At 39.2% G+C, this 23,721-nt stretch overlaps 1 protein-coding gene across 1 annotated transcript in view; it reads left to right on the forward strand.

The window, feature by feature from the left end:
• The window catches only part of TTC29 (tetratricopeptide repeat domain 29), a 248,518-nt gene that overhangs the window by 97,028 nt on the left and 127,769 nt on the right, over positions 1-23,721 (forward strand). The window contains exon 7 of the mRNA XM_068990160.1: positions 18,629-18,720. Within this exon, the coding sequence (XP_068846261.1) occupies positions 18,629-18,720 (92 nt within the window). The remainder of the gene's footprint in view (positions 1-18,628; positions 18,721-23,721) is intronic.

Genomic DNA, 23,721 nt, shown 5'->3' on the forward strand with positions numbered 1-23,721 from the left:
TTAAAGCTCAACATTCAGAAAACGAAGATCATGGCATCCGGTCCCATCACTTCATGGGAAATAGATGGGTAAACAGTGGAAACAATGTCAGATGTTATTTCTGGGGGCTCCAAAATCACTGCAGATGGTGACTGCAGCCATGAAATTAAAAGACACTTACTCCTTGGAAGGAAAGTTATGACCAACCTAGATAGCATATTCAAAAGCAGAGCCATTACTTTGCCAACAAAGGTCCATCTAGTCAAGGCTCTGGTTTTTCCTGTGGTCATGTATGGATGTGAGAGTTGGACTGTGAAGAAGGCTGAGCGCCGAAGAATTGATGCTTTTGAACTGTGGTGTTGGAGAAGACTCTTGAGAGTCCCTTGGACTGCAAGGAGATCCAACCAGTCCATTCTGAAGGAGATCAGCCCTGGGATTTCTTTGGAAGGAATGATGCTGAAGCTGAAGCTCCAGTACTTTGGCCACCTCATGCGAAGAGTTGACTCACTGGAAGAGACTCTGATGCTGGGAGGGATTGAAGGCACGAGGAGAAAGGGACGACAGAGGATGAGATGGCTGGATGGCATCACTGACTTGATGGACATGAGTTTGAGTTAACTCCGGGAGCTGGTGATGGACAGGGAGGTCTGGCGTGCTGCAATTCATGGGGTCGCAAAGAGTTGGACACGACTGAGAGACTGAACTGAACTGATATAGATGATGGGCTATTTTTATGTATTTTTAAAAAATGTTTTATTAAAATATAGTTGATTTACAATGTTGTGTTTCGGGTATATAACACAGTTATATATGCATATATGTTAATATTGTGACTGAATATGTATATACAAATATTATAACTGCATTACTGTTCATATATGTTCAATATATTATAATATGAATATATTGAAGGCTCAGTCCTGTCCAACTCTTTGCGACCCCATGAACTGTACAGTCCATGGAATTGTCCAGGCCAGAAAACTGGAGTGGGTAGCCATTCCCTTCTCTAGGGAATCTTCCCAACCCAGGGATCAAACCCACTTCTCCTGCACTGCAGGAGGATTCTTTACCAGTTAAGCCACCAGGGGAGATTTTATGTTATAATATATATATAATATTAATATATGTGTGTATATATATATATATACTTTTTCTGATTCTTTTCCATTATAGGTTATTGTAAGATATTGAAGATAGTTCCCTCTGCTGTTCAGCAGACCTTGTTGGTTTTTTTTTTAATGTAAGAATTTATTTTAATTAAATTTTCATTTTTTTTTTTTTGCTGTACCACATGCCGTATCAGGGTCTTAATTCTCTGACCAGGGAGTGAACCCAGGGCCATGACAATGAGAGCAGTAGGTCCTTGTTATCTATTTTATATATAGTGATGATAGACTGTTATTTGTTTTATAGTTCAGTTTGGTGCACATTGTTGAATAAGAGATTTGAGCCATTTCCTCATCCTCAAGTAGGTTTGTATTGTGCTGCAAGCCTGCATTGTCCACAGAGGAAATAGGCCCCTAATAGACACTCATGCTGTGCTTATAACAGGAACCAGAGCCAGAGAAGCAACAGGGAAGCCTTATCTTATTTGAAGATGGAGGTAATGACATTTGAGTGGGACCTTTCCAGACCCCTCAGTGGAGAGGAAGCAGCTCAAGTAAAGGCTGAGGAATGCAGAAAAGCATTCCAGTCACGCTGGGGTGTGAGTGTAGGGGAGTGGAGCTCTTGGGCAGGGAGGCTGGAGAGCCTGGGTGGTGGGATGACACTGAGTAGGGGAGGGACTTGCTTTGAAAGATGAGCGGGCAGTTGTGTGTAGGTCAAATCAAAAAGAAAGAGTAGAGGAGGGAAGACTAATTATGGGGTTCTTCTGAAATATTTCCAGTGAAGAAAGATGAGCCCTTGAACTTGGTGGTGGTGGTGTAAATCCTAATAGACAACATTTGAGAGATATTACCCAATTTTACAGTTTTGCTGTCTGGGTAGATGAAAGTATGGAGACAGGGTGGGAGTCCAAGTTGAATCTGGGTTTTTTTGTTCAAGTAATCCTAAGTATGATGGTATTGTTAACTGAGATAAAGCCATTGGAGGAGAAGCAGCTATGCAGAGGATTTAATAGCAATTTGGAAGACATCTGCGTCTTTCCAGAACATCACACCATTCCAAGTGCCACCTTTCTGCTGGCTACAGCCTCATTTCTAACCTTGGGTTACAAATATTACCAACACCACTGCGTCTTGACCCAGCGAATCCCTAGGAGAGGGTTCTGAAATGAGCTAAGTCAGATTGCTTACCTCATAAAGTTTGTTTTCAAGGTTTTTTTTTTTGACATGAATCTTTTTTAAAATCTTTATTAAATTTGTTACAATATTGCTTCAGTTTATGTTTTGGCTCTTTGGCGGTGAAGCATGTGGGATCTTAGTTCCTGGACCCACATCCCCTTCTTGGGAAGGTGAAGTCTTAACCACTGGACTGCCAAGAAAGTCCCAATATATTTGCTTAATCAGAGCCAGCCTTCTGTGCCTGGGAACTTCTAGAGCCGTGGAGGATGGTGGGCTGAGAGAATACAGTTGACACAGAGAGAGAAAAACCAACGTAAGAAATCAAGAGAACAATTCCTAGTAGCATTTGAGTCCCTCTTTTCCCCTTTGGTCTAAATTAGATTGGGGTGGTTTTTGTCCCATGACTTCAAATGAGCCCTAACTGAACAGAATCATCCTGAGCAATAACAACCAAAGTGTCTTTTCATGTTATGTGTCTAGAACTGTATTCATCCTTATTATTTATATGCTTTGCCTCATTTAATACTCACAAGAACCTTAAGAGGCAGATATTACTAGTATTTCCTGTGTACTCCCATTTCACAGATGAAGAAGGTTGAGACTTAGACTAAGTGGCCTCCTCATGGTCACAAAGCCAGCAAATGCAGAGTCAAGACTGACTGAGGAGTCAGCTCCACACATAACTGCTAATGCTGTTGCAACTGGGGGAGTTGTCAGTAAGATGATTTTAAACTCCCTTGTTGAGTCTCATCACAGATCTCTCATGTACACTTTTAGTAACATTCTCATCTGTTCTGCTTAAGTAACTACTAATTGGCATAAATAACATTTTGTTATCATGCCCAGTAGAAATTAGTATTGAATAATGCTTGATGATTAAAAAGAAAAATCACCTCCCAAGTGCTGGGCCAGTTCAGGATGAGCACAGAATTAGGAAGAGAGGGTGTGAGGATGCAGGAAGTAGTAGTGTCCAGTGGCGTCAGGCTAGCAGTGACCCACTGCTTTGTAGCTTCTCCAGAGAAGATGTCAGGAATTCTCCCCTCTCATTTTCATCTTCCATCTCCCTCTTGCGCTCATAGATAATGGGGTACCATGGGTTCCTCTTGGGTTAAGACTTGCCTGCTTCGCTGAATTTGCCTTGTTTCCTCTGGCTGTTTAGCTGACAGTGAACTATGTAGCAGCACTGGTGTTAATACATCTGTAAAACAGAAAAAGCAATCGAATTCTTTTTCGAAAGCAGCGTATTTAAACACATGCCTACAACCCCTGGTCTCTTCTTGCTACTGATACAAATCTTCTATCTCTCAGTAAATGCAAGGGGGGTGAGCATTAAAAGTGTCTTTCACTAGATTTGCAGCTGAAACAGCTGATAGGGCAGAATGATTATGATTTTTGAATAAAATAAAATAGGGGGAGGGAGACAAGGTCCTTCCAGTAGATTGCAGTTCTCTCGGTTGCTGTCTCAACCATTATCACAGTGTGATGTAGTCTTTAAGAGCAGGGCCCCTAGAGTCACGTTGCCTGATTCCAGATCCTGGTCCTGCCACTTCTAGTCCTGTGACCTTGGGTGAGCTACTTAAGCTGTCTTGTGCTTCTGTTTCTCACCTGCAGCATAAGGATTACATTAGTAACAGTTAGGTACTAATAGGTACTCATAAGATGGTGGTGAAGGTTAAATGGGTTAATATGCAGAAAATACTTAGAACTATGCCTGACATACTACACTCCTTCAATAAATGCTGGTGAATAGTATGGAAGAGTAGAAGTGGTTTTGTTTGGTTTTTTATGTTTTTTTGCTGGGCTAGTGCAAGGATTATGTTATTCCAGCTGCCACTGCTAACTTAGCAGATCATTGACAAATCTCTCAACATCTCACTTTGTAAATGAAGATGGTATTTATTAATATAGCATGTAGCTGACAATTCCAATGGAATAGTAAGAAGTTAATGGTTTATTGGTCCTTATTATTATATTGCAAATGATTTAACTATACCTTTTCCCTAAATTTAATTAAACATATTCATTTTCCCTATGAGCTTATATTAGCTTACAGCAGAGTGACTGTTTATGATGTTCATTTTATATGTTATAATATCATGGATATTACCAAAATAAACATTTTCCCTTTAAAATGTTACATAAATATTCATTAATAATTGTCTCAAGTCTGCAAAGCAAAAATGACTTTTTAATTGTTTTTTGTAATAGATTGTGTAGGAATGGAAAAGTACTGCCCAAACAGTCACTCTGATCTTAAAAATCAGTTCTGAATGCACCAGAAAGACCACCAAACTGGGAGTCAGACTTCCTGAGTTTTAATTGTGGTTCTGTTAACAAGTACTTTGGCCTTGGGCCGGTCATTAAGCCTTGTTCAGTTTCCTTAATGACATTGTTGTAAAACGTTGCTCTTACAATCTTGGCTGACACCAGGACAGGTGGTCCCAAAAGGAACCGGAACTTGGAGCCCCGTCTGCACGGAGCTGTCAGGGAGCCTTGTGGGAGAGAGGGCCGGGTAACAACACTGCCTCTGAAATCGGGTGACCTGGGTCCACTGTGTTTCCTTGATCACTTACCACTTGTATGATCTTGGCCCAGTGGCTTCACCTCTTTGTGCCTCAGTTTCCTCATCGTTAAGAAAAAAGTAGTAATGGTAATAATAATAACAATAATGCCTACCTGTGGGTATTGGGGAGATTTAATTAGTTAATATGTGTAGTCTCAAGAGAAGTCTATGACATTTTCATCCAGGAAATCGTTTCAGAGCACCTATTGCCAAATCCTGCTCCAGCACTTGAAATACATCAACAGCCAAACAGACAAAGGTTTTTGTCCTCACGGAGCTTCCATCCCAGCAGAGAAAGACAAGGAACGTGAAATAAAATGAACAATTGATAGTTCATTAGACCATCATAAGCCATAGAGGAATAAAGAAAAAATACAAAGGAATAATTCAGGCGTGCCAAAGCAAGTGGTAGGTGGGAGGAAATTTAAATCGATGATCAGAGGCCTTGCTGAGAGGTTGACATTGGCCGGAAGACTGGAAGCAAGTGAGAGAGTTAGTCACGCAGGTGAGAGGACATTCCAAGCAAGGGTGATGGTCAGGATTGAATCCTCAAGGCAGCAATATGCCCCAGAGGCGTGGGGCCAGTTAGGCTGAGGAGAAGCAAAAGGGGAGCAGAGGAAAAAGAGCTAAAGTCAGACAGGTAAGGTGGGATCACAGAACGCTTTGTGGGCATTGTAATGTGATGTGGTTTGTGTCTGGGTGAAAAGTGGGTCACTCAGGCAGAGGAGAGACACAGGAAATACTCAGTGTGAAGAATTCCTTGGTGGTCTGGTGGTTAGGGCTCTGTGCTTCCACTGTAGAGGGCCAGGTTCAATCCCTGATCAGGAAACTCAGATCCTGCAAACCATGTGGTGCACCCCAAAAAAGAAAAAGATAAGGAGGGTTAATTAGTACCAAGTACTGTCATTAGCCATGTGGTGAAAAGTAGCATCTAGTAATAGACAAAGCTGTAACTGGGCAAGCATGAGGCTAACGTCTAGAACATTGGGTACCGGGGAGTGGGTGCCCCTGTAGCTGAGTGGAGGATATCTTGTGGGAATGGTGCCAGGAGGCAGTAAGCTGAGAGGTCTAGGTCAGCACGACCATGCTCAGGGTTACCCGGCAGCAGACCTATCACAGTGCTTAAGAAGAGAAAAGGCAGGATTTTAAGTCCAATAAACCCAGTTCAACTTCCTTTCTTCTCTTCCTACTCTAGCACTGTGTATACTAGCGCGAGTTAACCTCTCTGCACTTCCTATTTCTCATTTGTGCAATGGGACTATTACTATTTGTCTCAGAGGGCTCTGTGAAGATCAAATATATCAAAACTGTAAAATACGGCACACATGTAGTTTTTGCTCAATTAATGGTGTGTGCATGCTGCATCTCTTCAGTCGTGTCCAACGCTGTGTGACCCCATGGATTGTAGCCCGCCAGGCTCCTCTGTCCATGGGATTCTCCAGGCAAGAATACTGGAGTGGGTTGCCTTACTCTCCTCCAGGGGATCCTCCTGACCCAGGGATGGAACCTACATCTCCTATGTCTCCTGCATTGACAGGCGGGTTCTTTACCACTAGCGCCTCCCAGGAAGCCAATTAAAGTCGATCAATGGTAGTGACTGCCATTGGCAAGTGACAAGCACCAGGTCACAGGGACTGGGGTTTAGGAGTGGAACTTCTGATGGGAGCGTGCTGATGGTGGTAAGGAAGGTCTCCAGACTCACAGCGAGTAGGGACCCGACCAGGTACCAAGGCAGAGATTCAGGTAAGAAGGCAGGGATGCAGCTCCGAAGGCTGGGGCAGTTGCTGGGGACTTGGTTTCAAGGCACACGGCAAGAACCCAGTCACTTTCAATAAAGTTTGAAATCAAAGTATAATTTGCAGCAAACCAATCTGATACAAAGCTTCTGCCCTGGAAGACCGTGAGTAGGAATGGTTCTAGGGTCTGGGGTAGGTCGAAGTTGCTGACTAGGGAGACCCCAGCAGGGCAGATGGCAGAGCTCAAGAAGCCAAGTCACTAGAACATGATTATAGAAATGATCTTTGGGGCTCTATAATTCTGTTTCTAGGTATTAATAAATAATTTGAAAATGCCCAATATAATGGTAATTTTCTAGTTTAGCCTATAAAGCCTAAAACTTACTATAAGAATGTTAGCAGCAATTTGTTTTGCCTTTTTATTTTCAGCTCATATGTTATTTCCAGGGCTGATCAAAGGCATTGGTTGCAGAGTATAAAATAAATCACACTTCTAAATAAACCACTGAAGAGTGTTAAATTGATTTAAGTGATTTTCAGAATATTAATATTTAAAACAGCTCTGTCCCAAGCCTCTTTATGGCTACCTATAGCAGTAATAAGCACCATTTCATTCTACCATTCTTCATCTTATATTACATAGAAAACTGTGTAAAAAACATTATTTTTTAGCACTGGAGTAGAAATGTAAGATTTCAGCTGTTTATTTATGTTTAAATATCTTGAATTTTATTCAGTCAATAAAAGTATACTCGATTATTGCATTTCTTATACTCCTCTCTGCCTAGGTTGAGGTGACTAGAGTGTCACGTTTGTCTTTTTACTGTTAAAGAAAACTTTGCCTCCCACTCACAGTCCTTAGCACTAAATTTGAATTTAGGCAGCATGTATTTCAGGATTAGTCTCAGTGTTAAGAAACTGGGCAGCTGCACAATTATGCAATTTTGGCTTATCTGAAAATACTAAATTGCATACATGATTTTCCTAGATTTTTTTAATATATAGGGAAAAATGGCATCTGCAGTGTTAAGTGGAATATCAGTGAATATCCCTCAGTGGGAAGGTTTGGGCACCAAGGTGTCCCATGTATCCATTTTGGTGGTCGAGTCATCCCGACAGCACAGAGTGACAGCCAGTGATGTGGGCAAAGACACACTGGTGATGAAAGCAGCCAGCCAGCTGGGCCACAGCACGCATATTCAAAGGCATTTCTGAACCACACACATCTGAACTTACCTGGGTCCCCAGCCTTGCCCACTTAACCTTTTCTTCTCTGCCTCCAACTGTCTTCTTCTTCTTCTTTGTGTGTGTGTGTGTGTGTGTGTGTGTGCACACGTGCACGCTTCAGCACCCTCCCTTTTTTCCAAGGCCCCTGCATCTGTTTGTGTGTCAGTGTGGCCCTCCTGCCACTCAGCCCGCCTGCCAAGAAATCCGAATCGTCCTCCCGGCCTCCGCTCAGCCTCGCTGCCCGCCTGTCACTGCTCCGCGCTCTGCACCACGCTGGCTTGTTTTGTCAATAACCATTTATTTGTTGCTGGAATAGCAGCAGCCATTACATCTGACCTCCCTGTTTCATCAATTATGGATAGATTATTGGATGTGAACATCTGCAAAAGCTTGCTGTTGAACTCACCTCCTGGCTAGGATTAGATAAAGTACTAAACTGTTGTTTATTGTCAGGCCAAAACTCTACTGGGAAGGCAGGGAATTCCAAGAGTCACAGAGCCCCCATCCGAAGGACCAAACATCGTTTCATATTGCCACCGTTTCCCCTAAGATTCCAGCCATTTATTATTTACACTTATTACTCGTCGTTATAACCTAGTTGATAAAAGCTCTTGGCAGGCATTGCATTTCCTATCATTGTCACATCTGTCAGAATGGAAATGACTCATAAATTGTTTTCTCGTCTCTTCTCTCATGGTGAAAGGGAAATAGATGAAGCTTCCTCTGTGTGCAAGCCTTCAGAGGAAGACTTTCCTACCATGTTTTATTTTCAAGAAACGTGTTCACGCAGCCAGATAGGAAAGCATTACACTGTGGATCTAAATTAGGGTTTACTGAGTTTAGCAGAGTAATGGCCTGTGGTGGAAAGGATATCAAATTGTACAGAGACAATATGCTCAAAATGTTTTCTCCCAGCTTTTATGGATTTCTGAGAAGGGGGAACCAGAATGAAATTTTATTGAATCCAGCCTTAAATGAGGAAAAAATCTAGTAAGGGGGATTATGAATAGAGGATGGTTTTTCCACCATGGGAAAGACAAATCTCCTAGTGGTAATTGGTTCATGCAGAAATACAGAAATTGTCACAGCATCAGTGTTTATTAAAACATTCCAGGTCGTCACTTGCTAATATAGAACCCTCCGTGAGCCTTCCCTGTGGAACCAGAAACCGTTTTGTGCAAAATGGTCCAACGGAGGGAGGTTGGTAAGTGGCCATTTCAGGGGAAGCTGAGGAGCTTGCTGTGTCACTGAGCTAGTGGCTTTTCACTGCTCAGCTCTCCGACTTGTTGCTTTTAGAGTAGAAACTGTAGTTGTCTAGATTAAAAGAGAGGGAAAAAGTGATCCAAAGTCCTTCTACAGGCAGGAAGAATGACTCAAGATACCATGACGAATCTAACATGATTTCAGCCTCTAATCTGCCTCCTCGCTAAATTCCACTTGGGCTCATAATGAGGGGAAGTTGTTTATTTAGAAATGTGACCGGATGAAATAGGCACACATTTAGATAGGGGAATTCTTGTCATTTTAAAATGTCATACAGGGACTTCCCTGGAGTTTCCAGTGGTTAGGACTCATAGCCTTCACTGCTGCAGCCCCAGGTTTAATCCCTGGTTGGGGAACTAAAATATCACAAGCCACGTTGGCACAGCAAAAAAAAAAAAAAAAAAGTCATTTGAATCTTCCTTTAGGAGTCTGACTTGTTTGCTGTTATGATATTTGAACTCTCCAGGATGGCTGTTAGCTAAAAATGTTCACATGCTTTCTATTTACCATAGTTTTAAAGTGTATTTTTTAAACTGTATTTTTTCCTTATTGAGTGAGTTATAAGGCAAAACATTATATAATATAATTAATATATATTAAGCTCTGATATATATTCTATGTAATATATTAATATTATATAATACTTAATATATGAGCTTATTTCCTTTGAGCCAAGTAAATATTTATATATAATATTATGTTATATAATACAACAGCTCATTATATCCACATTAATGCTCCTGCAGGTACTGTATTACCAGGACCTTCCAAAACTCTACCACATTCATTCAACAATTGTGTGTGTGCTCAATTGTGTCTGACTCTGTGAAACCCTATGGACTGTAGCCTACCAGAGTCCTCTGTCCATGGGATTTCCCAGGCAAGAATACTGGAGTGGGTTGCTATTTCCTCCTCCAAGGGATCTTCCTGACCCAGGGATCAAACCTGCGTCTCTTCACTACATTATCATAAGACTAGGAGCTAGGGGTACAACAGAGAGAAAAACAGATATCGTTCCTGATCTTGTGGCACCTGTGATCTAACTGGAGAGAGAAACATTCTTAAGTAGATACATATGGTGCTTTACTCAGTGGTGAAACAGCACAAAGTAGAGTGTGTGTGTGTGTGGGGTGTGTGTGTATGTCTGTATGTGTGGTGTGTGTGTGTGTGTATGTGTGTGTCTGCCCACCAGAAGAGTCGTGCATGAAATCAGAAAGAGCAGTACAGGCGAGGGGCAGGGAGATGGAGAGATCTGAGTTGATTCCTGACAGCAGGAGGTCTTTGTGGCTGGAGGGAGGTTTCCAGAGTCCTGCACATTCCAGTAAGACATACATGTTGCCATTTCTGCATGGGCAAAGTGACAGTACCTGTTTGGCCAAATTAAAATTGATGGGCTCTTCATTTGATTCTGTTTGCCACCACCCTCTTTAGTCTCCATAAAGAGCAGAGAACTGAAATGGTTGGTAATGTTATCATAACACAATCATTCTTCACACTCCCTTTTCATCCTTCTGTGAACATTGTTGTCCTAATGCTCCTGCAGTTACTGTATTACCAGTACCTTCCAAAACTTGACCACATTCATTCAACAGTTGTGTGTGTGTGCTCAGTCCTGTCCAACTCTGTGTGACCCCATGGACGCAACAGGCCAGGCCTCCCTGTACCTCACCATCTCCTGGAGTTTGCCCAAGTTCATGTCCATTGAATCGGTCATGCTATCCAACCATCACATCCTCTGCCACCCTCTTCTCCTTTTGCCTTCAGTCTTTGCCAGCATCAGGGTCTTTTCCAATGAGTGGAACTGGAGACTTTGTTAGTTTAAAAAATATGCAAAATTTTCCCCTCAACTCTTTTCTGACAGTGAAATCTCTAATCATTTTATATAACCTGCATCAACTCTTGCTGTAGAAAGAATCTGCCTGTATTGTTTTTCACTGATAAACATGGAAGGGGAGAAAGGCTTGAAGTTATTTACTTGCCACTTTAGTTCCACAGAACTCTTACTTCTCAATACTTCTCAGTTTTTTCCTTTGAGTGCAAGAAAGAGGCTCATGCAGTGGACCTCTGGTAAGTCATTGACGGTAAAGATTCCCGTGACCAGAAGGAAGAGCATAGCCCGTGAGTCCCTAGGGTCAGTGGAAAGTTGGCTTCACCAACTGAAAGACTCTCGGGAACTGGAGGAGTCCTGGAAGAAGAGGGGCTCAGTTTCCTTATCACCCTCTTAGCAGTAGTCTGTCTGACCCACTCTGTTGACGTGACTTGACCACATTCTTGGTGGTCTTTGAGCACCTTCTCACTTCTGCCATTACCCTCTGTGTGGTGTTCCTGAATTTCCTAAGAGAACATGACTGAGCTAACTGATCACTCTATTCTTCCACTGAATAGAACTTTTCATGTCTGGCCACCTCAGTGATGCCTTTGGTCAAGGGCCTTCTACAAAATACACAGCAAAACCTCCAGTGGATTTCCCAAGCAGGAAATAAAGGGCAGGGAAATTTTCTTTTTAAGGAGCTATAAATATAACTCACACCATGATTGGGCTGTCCAAGATAAATGTTTCCATGGTTTCTAATTTACCACATAGAAAATAATCATTGAGAATTAGAATAAAAATTCTTTGTGAACATGTCTCTTGTTAATATAGTACACACATATATTGACTGATTTAGAAAATGACAGTTTTAAGTAATATGTTCCAATTTACTACTGAGGAAACTTTTGTTTGTAAGTGTATTTCTGTTTCATTGTTTTGAGGGTCATCTGTATATTGAATGTATATATAGAGAGCTTTTAGTGAAGGAAAATTCTTGGAAATTTTTGAGATTTATTTTTACCCTTACAGCTTTTGAAAATGCAATGTAAACTCTAATATGTGAGAGATTAACCAGCAATTCTAATTCGGTTTATGAATTTAAGTGAAATTCATGGTGAATTTTCATCCAATTTTTGAATATTTCAAGGTATAAAAATGTTTACTATCTTTGAGCAGCACTGATCATTGTATATGTAACAGTCAGTATTTAATATGAACCAAAAGCTTTGTAGATTTAGCCTTTCTTGTTATCACTTACTCCATGGTAGGGATATTTTTTTTAAAGCAGTTCATTAAGAATATGCAGTATTTTTCAAATAAGGGAGAAAGGTTGAAAATAAAATTTCAAGTGAATGAAATGACTTACCATTTTGTTTCTCTTGTTTAAAAAAAATCAAACATAAGATAAATTCATCAGGGATTTTGAACCCAAAGATAAATGATTGAAAATAATTAGGACATATCTTCAACTACTAAATATATCAACATAGTCTAAAATCAAAATCATATTTTTGGAATGGAGAATTCTAGATCCTTTGGTCCTACCCCTTTATCTTTCAGACTTGGAAACTGAAGCTCAAAGTAACCAAGTAACCTGTCCAAGGTCACACTCTGAGCTCAGGGCCTAAGAGAAGCAAGAACTCATGTCTTTTAACACTCGGTTCTTTCTGCACTGGGCCATCAGCCTTCCCTTTCTGTGTCCGGTGATGTAAACAGTCGGTGTGTAACAGTTTAAATAATGAGTAATGCATTTCATGGAGATAGCACACATAGTCCAAATGATCCATAAAAAAAGTAAAGCTAGACTACTCCTAACTTAAGGCTATATTTTCAGCGGAATGCAAAATATTTAACTACTTTCATGTGTTATTGTTTGCAGAGCTGCACACTTGATTGTCCTCAGTGTTCATTCAATATAACATATTTGCAGCAAAAGATTACTGTGTTTATTGCATGTCAGATACTATGCCTTTGCAGAAAGTGTACAAGAGCCTTTAGGTGATGGGGAAATAGTATGTTTACCTCATTTTTATCATCTTCTCCCATCGCCTATTGCTGTCCCTAGTAAAATGCTCTCAGTGTCGTTGATGCCCAGTCTGGTCCTCAGCCTGTTACTGCAGTGCTTGTCAGAAATCATTAGCCACTGATTTCTTTGACTAATGTTGCAGTTGATTGTCTGAATCATGTTCAGATGCTGTAAATGAGGCAGAAACATCCTTTCTGCTCACCAACTGTGAAATGGCTAAAGGGGGTTAGATTGCCAGAAATCAGAATAAATGTATTTCCGATAAGATTTGACAATGATTTCAAGCTCAAGATGGCAAACTTGATTTTTTTTATTTCTGTATTTCTTATTGCACAAGAATAAATCTGTATCATTTCCTTTTTCTCTTCAAAGTAATGCACAGTGTAGAGCTCAGTGCTGCACCTTTGTTATGAAGTGGCACAATTTCGGTTTTGTGTAGGGCTGTATAACAAAATGTTTGCTCTGCTGCCTTTTTATGGTGGGCAAGGAAGAAAAAGATTTTTAAAAATGCACCCCAGGCAATGGGCTCATAACTTCATATTTACAGACAAGTCCGATGGACCCCTGTTGTGGTTTTATAAATGTATTTTGGTGCAGTTCGGTTTATTTAAACTCTTCTAGAACTCTTAGACTTGTAGACAGAATTTGAAATAAAATGTTCAAATGTTGAGCAAAACTGTTGGGGTTTCATCCTCACTTGTTTGGGAGTGTCCTGGATGCCTCTGTGAGTTTGGAGGCTTTAAGGGGGAAAAATGGCTCTTTCCGGTATTGGAAGAACCATCACATGAAAGAGGAATGGACTTATCTTGTCCCACAAAACACAACTTTGGCTAGCAGGCAGAGTCATAGATTTTGATTGAACTTAACGAAAAAAATTTTTTCACGTAACTCTCCAATGATTCAGTGCCTAGTCTCACAGGAGGGTAGTCTCCCATCAGGAAAATTGTTCAAGCCAAGACTAGATGAGAATTTCTCAGTGGCAGTGCTATTTACATTTGGAACTGGTCACTTCTTTATCATGGGAGAAGGGGGTATATCATGTGAATTATAGGCTGTTGGGCCGCATCCCTGGCTTCTCCCAATTATGACAGCCTAAAACATGTCCAGACATTGCCAAATATCCCCTATGAGGCAAACAACCCCCATTTGAGAAACACTCATTTAGATAAGACTTGGGAAAACTAAGCAGGTGCTTCATTCAAATCCTTAGTAGTAGAACCTTATAACATCTTTTCAAGGTAGACTTTATTCATTTTAATTTTACACCCGAGGAAATAAAACTCACAGATACTAAGCCACTTGACACATGTCACTCAGCTCAGTAGTAAGCCTGTCTGACTCGAGTGTAACGTATTTAAAGAAAATTTGAGCACCCAGAGGGAGATTGGATTAATTTCCCATAAGGCCCTTCCAAAGCCTGTTCGATGCCTTCAGAGTAAAAGTCCCAACAGGTTTCAAGTATTGCAGTAACTAAGGAAGAGAGTAGTGGGGGGAAGGTAGTAAGTGGAGAAAGAAATGTATATAGAAAAAAATACCAAAAATGTGAAATAAAAGAAATGGAGTTTACTGAAATTTTTGAAAAGCTACAAAATTTCCATCTCAAATGGGCTAGATGCTGTAACTTATTTTCGATGTCATTTTCCATGGGTTGTTTTCCTACAGAAACAATGGCAGTTTGGGTCACCAGCCAGAGTGCAGAAGCCCATTTTAAATTTCATGCCACCGATCTGTATTAGTTTGAGTTGTGGATGCTCTGTGCCATGCCAGAAGGAAACAGAAAACTATTTCCCCTCCTTTCCCTAAGCATTAAACCTTGAAATCTTGGAATGATGGGAAGCCAGGCAGCCAACTGCATCATCTTTGATGTGGCATTTTCATCAAACACACTGAGCTGCCTAGAAAGTAGAAAAGACCAAAACTATGAATTTCCCTTCCCCTAGACTTAGCGACTAAATGACCACCATGACAATGAGTTTTGAATGCATCAAAATACTTTGCACCTGATATTCTTTTTTCTCTTCTCTTCTCTTTGATTTGTGATGACAGAATTTAACCTTCCAGACACTAGATATGTTTTCAACAAATTGCATGCTACAGGAATATTCAGTCAAATACAGTGGATCCTTCAGATTTCCACACTATATTTTCTCACTTAAAGTATTCTTTGTAAAGAAGACTCCACTATTTGTCTAGTGATTTAAGTTGATCAATATTCATTAATTTGCAAATTGTACCTTAGTTAAAAAGCAGGTAACATAACTTACTGTAAGGTCAATATAACACATCTTAATTTTCTACACAATTTGAGTTTTTTTGAGGTATTTAATATTCATTTTTAAAATTGAAGAATAATTGATTTACAATATGTTGTTAGTTTAAGATATACAGCAAAGTGAATCAGTTTTATACTTTTTTTCAGATTATTTTCCATTATAAGCTATTACAAGATACTGAACAGTGTCCCCAAAGTAAACCTTTGTTGCTTATCTGTTTTATGTATAGCAGTGTGCATCTGTTAATCCTGTACTCCTAATTTATCTCTCCCTTTCCTCTTTGATAATTAACGGTTTGTTTTCTGTGTCTGTGAGTCTGATTCTATTTTGTACGTAGACACTTTTGTATTATTTTTCGGATTCCACATATAACTGATATCCTATAATATTTATCTTTGTCTGACTTACTTCACTTAGTATGCTAATCTCTAGGGTCATCCACGTTGCTGCAGATGGCATTGGTTCATTCTTCGTGGCTCAGTAGTATCCCGCTGTGCACATATACCACATCTTGTTTACCCGTTCATCTGTCGATGGACGTTTAGCTGGCTTCTACGTCTTGGCTGTTGTGAACAGTGCTTCAGTGCACATTGGAGTGCATGTATCTTTTTAAATTAGAGATTTTGTCTTTTCTGGATATATGCCCAGGAGTGGGATTGCTGGATCATATGATAGCTGTACTTTTAGTGTTTTAGGGAACCTCCCTACTATTTTCCATAGTGGCTACACCAATTTACATTCCCACCAACAGTTATTTTCTTTTTTTTTTTATTATTTTTTATTTTTTATTTTATTTTTTTTATTAAATTTTAAAATCTTTAATTCTTACATGTGTTCCCAAACATGAAACCCCCTCCCACCTCCCTCCCCATAACATCTCTGTGGGTGATCCCCATGCACTTAATAATGTTATTTTTCCACATACCATATATGTGTATATTATATATGTGTGTGTGTGTGTGTGTGTATACATATATGTATGTATTCCCCTTTGGGCCAATAATGAACTATATTTTTCCCACTGTCTGTATATTTCCGATTTTTAGGTAAAGTGTTTAAGCTGAGTGATGAACTCTCTCAAGTCACGAAGAGAATGTGTTGTCTTTACTCTGAGGAGGGGTTCTCTGGGAGCTCTTCACTGATGGCTGGTTAACAGAGTCCCAGAAAATTCTCATCCCAAGTTCAAATGGCTCTCTGTATTATCTCACACCTCTCAGAGGGAGGTTTTCATTTTTGCTTCTGAGGAAAGCTTCTCAGGGAGATTTCTTAGGCCAGATGTGTTGGGTGTAGTGGAAGTACATCTTGCATCCCAGTCTTCTTACTCTAAGCTGAGTGTTCCTTCCAGCCAACCCCATCGTGTTCCATGAGGAAGCTTCTGTAAAATCAAGTCCAAGGTCAAAACTAGAAGCCCAGACTGAGCTGGTATTTGCCTCAGCTTTTCCCTGGGAGTGCTGCATACTTGTGTGGGAGAGGAGCCGTCAATACTGAAGTGTTTACCTATCCTTTCTTGGACATCTACCCTCTTAACCATGGTCAAAGGAGGCACAGTCCTAAGATAATGCTGGGTACTTCCAGATGTTACATTACTGCTTCCGGGTTCACAGTGACCAGGGACATGGGAGCATGGTGCAGGATAAGCGGCTGAAGCCCTGGAGAAACTTGTCTTCAGTCATTACTAATTCAGACAGCTGCATCAGTGCAAACCTCTGTACCACTAGACTGTAAATCCCTTGAAGGTCTGTAGGCATGCTCTCTTTTCTGTAAGATTTTCCAGGGTCTAATAGAGGGCTTCCCCGGTGGCTCAGTGGTAAAGAATCCACCTGCAGCACTGAGCTGCAGGAGACCCAGGTTGGATCTCTGAGTCGGGAAGATTCCCTTGGAGGAGGGCATGGCAACCATACTTCAGTATTCTTGCCTGGAGAATTCCATGGACAGAGGAGCCTGGCAGGCTATATATAATAGCCCATGGGGTCGCAGAGTCAGACACGACTGAAGCAACTTGGCACGCAAGCATGCAGTGTCTATCACAGCACTGGCATCCAATAACAATATTTACTGAATAAATTGTTTTTGACACAAAAACATAGTAATATTTGATCTTTAAATTTCTAGAATGTCGTATAAAACATGTATAGGCCAAAAGAGACACTAGACAGTCTCTTTCTAAATATTTTGATGTTTGGATTTAATAAAGTCTCCTATAAATTCACAAAATTCAAAGATTCTGTCCTTTAACTCAGAGAGCTCTATGTCATGTCATATCAGACAGTCTGAGTGCTGTCATTTGTGTAGGACAGAGTGAACAGAAAATTCTCAGGTTCATACAAGACTTACTAAGAGGCTTAAAAATAAGAATTGAATTGTTGAACTTTGCAGGTTTAACAGGAATTACAATACTGGGTCAAGATGCATCAGTAAGTTTTAATATCAGTATTATTTCAAACAGTCACTAGTAAACCACACACACACACATCCACGCACACACACACACACACAAATTAGGAGGTATCACCATGGCCTCACTAAAATTATTTCCTAAATATTAACTTTAAGAAAGTAAAGATGGATATCAACACTGTCTCTAACATGCAAACTTTCTAAGATGCCTAATTCAAGCTGAAGACACATCCTGAATGTCCATCTTCCCTCCTGCTGACTCTCTCTCAACGCTGTCAAATGACTTTCACTAATTCTTTCTTAGAAAATGTGCAAAAAGGATTTCCATAGAGGTCTTTGGAGATTTCCTGTGTCTTCATGTGTGTAATAGGTTGGGTCAAGTAACAATCAAGGAAGAAGAAGGAATTTTATTTTCCTTCTTCTAGCCCTTGAAAAGGAAATAGAATAAAAAGGAAAATCATACCATGCAGATGTCAGTGTTAAATTAAGATCATACTTTTGGCTGTGGCAGCCATAATCTTTTGATTATTGAAGAGATTGTTGGTAATGAAGTACATTTGTAAGACATAGTTTTAGTGTATTCTGAACACGTGTACAAACTGTGAGATATGCCTCTAATAAAATGATAGATTTAGAAATTACCTGGCACCTAAAATCATGCTTTTCAAACAGCTATTTATAGGAAGAGAAGTGATATTTAACCTACCCTAGTAGACTATTATAATCTGCCTTATATTACCTAAGATAATAGTCCTATATTTTCAAATAATGTTGTAACCCATTCAGTTATTTATTCACAGCTAAGTTATATCAATTGGAAGATTTTGGATTGTGCAGGAAAAGAATTATTTTTACAAAAGTAAGACTTCACTGTCAAGGCTCAAAGAGATTGCTGTGAAACGAGTAATACAATAGATAAAAATAAACCAAACCAACATGAAATTTTAATAAAAAAATTTTATGGTGACATGAAAAACAGCTATTAATTTGGATCTTTTCTGTTTTGAAATGAAACATCAGTGAATCTGGTCATGTTATATGTTTAATATGTATTGCTCTTTCCCCATAGGTCCTCAACACTTACGGCAAAATCTCTACAGACCTGGATGATGATCTCAGCCTGGGGAGAGCCTATGAAGCCACGGCCAAGGTCCTGCAGAGGTAAGTTTGCACATCCTTGTCTTGCTGTCACTGTGAATTCACTCAACTGTGAAAGACTTAAATTGTTTGAGGTCTGTCGCTTTCCATTACTGCCTGCTTAAATTTTAAGCAGTGCCCTTCTTAAGTGACCCTTTCATCATAAGTTATTTTAAGCCAAGGTGGTATTTTTAAACTTGCACCTAAACTCTTCTTTTGTCTGTTCCTCCTCCATATTATTTTACATTTTTGATTTTCTGAAAGTTTGGTGATGACCTTGAATGAGAGGGAAAATCAGGTCACCTCTCACAGGTTAAAAAAGCAGAGAGCACATAGACAGTACGCTTCAGTGACTGTGGTTCACCGTAACCTTTCCAGATATCTTCTTTGAGGAAAGTTTCCATATATCTTCTTTGAGGAAAGTTTCCATTTTATGCTTCTTCCATTAAGACATCCATCTCTCCTTTGAACGCATCTGGATAAACGATCAGGTGCAAAAACAATATTCCCAGTGTTTCATTTAAAACAGAAAAATTGAACAAAAATATACATAGCAACTTGTGATACAAATTTTTCCATGGAAAATATATGATATGGCATTCAGTCATCATATTGTGATCGTTGTGTACTCCATTTAAGCACTGCATTATATTTAGCCAAGATAGAGTAAGAATAAGAAAAGTTATCAAAGTTATGGCCTTGGTTTTTGGTATGTTACCTTATATCCAAGATATAGCTTTTAAATAATTTTGTAGTAGTAGTATTAACTGTGTAGTAGTAATACATAGTATTACTATGTAGTAGTATAGTAGTAGTAAATATTGTTGTTATTGTTGTTTAGTCCAGGTGTGTCCGACCCGCTTGCAACCCCATGGACTGTAGCCCTCCAGCCTACTCTGTCCATGGGATTTCCCAGACAAGAATACTTGATTGGGTTGCCCTTTCCTTCTCCAGGGGATCTTCCCGACCCAGGGATCAAACCTGCATTTCCTGCATCGGCAGGTGGATTCTTTACTGCTGAGTCACCAGGGAAGCCCAGTAGTAAACATAGATTGTGTCAAATTCTGATTTGTTTCTATCTGTATTTCAGTTGTAAATACATACAACTGGTGGTGTTTTAACAGGTAAAATTATTATTCCAAAGGCACTTAGAACATCTAATGCATTGAAAATGGATCTTCATTATGTAATTATCATTGCCAATATAGTAATCATCAAACATTAAATAATTAATTAAATATCAAAACACCAACACCAGTGACGTGTAAGGTGCCGAAGAAAATAAATTAAGTGCACTGCAGTCTTCACTGGATGAATGATTGGGACAGACATATTTATAAGAAGGATATGGATATATACTCTAGGACGGCAGGGCCAGCCATGAGTAAAGCAAGCAACCTGTGAGCGTTGTGGTCCCTTCAAATGAAGGTTGATAACCGTCCTGTGGATGATCAACCTAGCTATCCCTTAAACTTTTCTTTTCCAAACAATCACTGGAAAGAAGCAGATGCTTGAACACACAAAAAAGAGAAATGTAACGATTAAATTTAATGTCTGTTTGGAGCACACCAACTCTGTACCCTTTTGTTCAGCTCATTTTGATTATTTAATTGCTTGAGTCTGCTGTGAACCTTGTTTAGAACCAGTAGGAAACAATGGGATGATTTGTCTTGCCTTGTAGCAGCAGACCTAGCCTAAGCCTAAACAGTTAAATAAATGCATCCCTTAACATGTTTATAAAATAATTTCTACAAAATTACATTGTGTTTTAATATAACCAAAGAGATAAAACTTCAGGGAAAAATCTTTTCTTCTATAACCTGTTATATTGAGCACTAACTATGTCACAAAACAAGTGTTGGTCTTCACCTTTGGTTACTGATAGTCTTTATAGTTATTTTTGAAACTTCTGAAAACCTGTGGTCATCTTAAAATACTTTTCACCTGTTAAACTGGGGTCTCATCTGGAATATTTTATTTTCCACTCCACGATTTGAATTTCTCACCTATATTGTATACCTTTTGATGAAGGTGAAAGAAGAGAGAGAAAAAGCTGGCTTAAAATTTAACATTCAAAAAACTAAGATCATGGCATCTTGACCCCATCACTTTATGGCAAATAGATAGGGAAAAAATGGAAATGGTGACAGACTTCATTTTCTTTGGCTCCAAAACCAATGCAGACAGTGACTGCAGCCACAAAATTAAAAGACACTTGTTTGTTGGAAGGAAAGCTATGACAAAGCTAGACAGTGTATCAAAAAGCAGAGACATCACTTTGCTGACAAAGGTCTGTATGGTCAAAGCTGTAGTTTTTCCAGTAGTCACATATAGGTGTAAGAGCTGGACCAAAAAGAAAGCTGAGCACTGAAGAACTGATTATTTCAAACTGTGGTGCTGAAGAAGACTCTTGGAAGTCCCTTGGACTGCAGAGGTCAAACCAGTCGATCTTAAAGAAAATCAACCCTGAATATTCATTGGAAGGACTGATGCTGAACTCCAATACTTGGGCCACCTGATGGGAAGAGCTGACTCACTGGAAAAGATCCTGGTGCTGGGAAAGCTCGAGGGCAGGTGGAGAAGGGGGTGACAGAGTATGAGATAGTTGCATGGCATCATGGACTCAATGGACATGAGTTTGAGCAAAATCGATGAGATGGTGAAGAACAGGGAAGCCTGGCTTGCTGCAGTTTATGGGGCCCCAAAGAATTAGACACTAGCGAGTAAATAGCAGCAATACCATAAAACCTGAGGGGAGAGTTGAACAATTTGTTTTGCAACAACAACAGTCAAATGTTGTAATTTTGCTGCTTAAGCATTATTTGAGAGAAAGGGTCCATATATATCCATATATATATATATATCCATCTATATATAAATCAACTCTATTTCAACTATATATATATATAAAACTATATATATGTATAGATTTACAACATTGTGGTAGTATCTGATATATAGCAAAGTGATTCAGATGTATAGATAGATAGATATAGATATGCTTTTTAATATTCTTTTCCGTTATGGTTTGTTACAGGATATTGAATATAGTTCCCTGTGATATAGTAGGACTTTGTTGTTTATTTTATATATAGTAGTTTGTATCTGCTAATCTGAAACTCCCATTTTATCCTTTCACCCTCTTCCCCTTTGGTAACCATAAGTTTGTTTTCTATGTCTGTGAGTCTGTTTCTGTTTTATAAATTCGTTTGCATCATATTTTAAATTCCACATATAAATGATATCATGTGATATTTGTCTTTCTCTGACTAACTTCACCTCATATGATAATCTCCAGGTCCATCCATGTTGCTGCAAATGGCGTTATTTCATTCTTCTTTATGATTGAGTAATATTCTGTTGCATATATATACCACATCTTTATCCATTCATCTGTTGATGGACCCTCAGGTTGCTTCCATGGCTGTGATAAATGGTGCTGCTATAAACTTTGTGGTGCATGAATCTTTAAGAATGAGAGTTTTTGTCTTTTCTGGATAGAAGGCCAGGAATGGGATTGCTGGCTCATATGGTAGTTCTGTTTTTAGTTTTTTAAGCAACCTCCATACTGTTTTCCACAGTGGCTGCTAATTTATATTTCTATCAACACTGTAGGAGAGTTCCCTTTTCTCCATACTCTCTCCACCATTTACTATTTGTAGACTTTTTAATGTAGGCCTTTCTAATCAGTGTGAGGCGATTATAGTGTTGTTTTGCATTTCTCTAATAATTAGCAAAGTTAATCATATTTTCATTTTCATATGTCTCTGTTGGCCATGTGTATGTCTTCTTTGGAAAAATGTCTGTTTAGGTCTTCTGCCCATTTTTGATTGAGTTGTTCATTTTTTAGTTATTGAGTTGTATGAACTATTTGTATATTTTGGAAATTAAGCCCTGTTGTTTGCATGATTTACAAATATTTTCTCACAGTCTGTAGGTTATATTATCATTTTGTTTATGGTTTCCTTTGCTGCGCAAAAAAGTAAGTTTAATTCAGTCCTATTTGTTTAATAGCCTTGCTTTTTTTTTTTAAGGAATCCTACTATTTATTTATTATTATTTTTTTTTTAATTAATTTTTTTAAATTTAATTGCTTCCCTGGTGGCTCAGACTATAAAGCGTTTGCCTGCAATACGGGAGACCTGTGTTCGATCCCTGGGTCAGGAAGATCCCCTAGAGAAGGAAATGGCAACCCACTCCAGTATTCTTGCCTGGAAAATTCCATGGACGGAGGAGCCTGGTGGGCTACAGTCCATGGGGTCGCAAAAGAATCGGACATGACTGAATGACTTCACTTATATTTACATTGACTTGCAAGACTGATCTACAAAAACATTGCTATAATTTATGTCAGAGAATGTTTTGCTCAGGTTGTCTTCTAGGAGTTTTATGGTGTCATGTCTTATATTTAAATCTTTAAGCCATTTTGAGTTTATTTTTGTGAACAGTACAAGGGATTGTTCTAATATCATTGATTTAAAAGTGTCTGTCCAATGTTCTCAACACAACTTGCTAAAGAGACTTTTTCTCCACTGTACTTTCTTTGTCAAAGATTAATTGACAATAGGTGTGTTGGTTTATTTCTGGGCTATTTTGTTCCATTAATACATTTGTCTGCTCTTGTGCAAATAGCACACTCTTTCAATTACTTTAGCTTTGTAGTATTGTCTTAAATCTTGGAGGGTTGTGGCTCCTGCTTTGTTCTTTTTGATCAAGATTGCTGTGACAATTCTGGGTCTTTTATGGCTCCATAAAAGTTCTAAGATTATATGTGTTAATTCTGTGAAAAATGTCATGGGTAATGTGATAGGGATCTCATTAAATCTGTAGAGTGCTTTGGGAAGTATGGCCATTTTAACAATATTAATTCCTCCAATCCAAGAGCATGGGTTATCTTTCCATCTCTTTGTATTATCTTCAATTAATTAGTGTTTTATAATTCTCAGCATATGATCTTTCACCTTTGTAGGGTTTATTCCTACATATTTTATTTTTTGATATGTTTAAAAGGGATTTTTTAGCATG

Source organism: Capricornis sumatraensis, chromosome 17 (genome assembly GCF_032405125.1).
Source record: "Capricornis sumatraensis isolate serow.1 chromosome 17, serow.2, whole genome shotgun sequence".
Classification (NCBI taxonomy): Eukaryota; Metazoa; Chordata; class Mammalia; order Artiodactyla; family Bovidae; genus Capricornis; species Capricornis sumatraensis.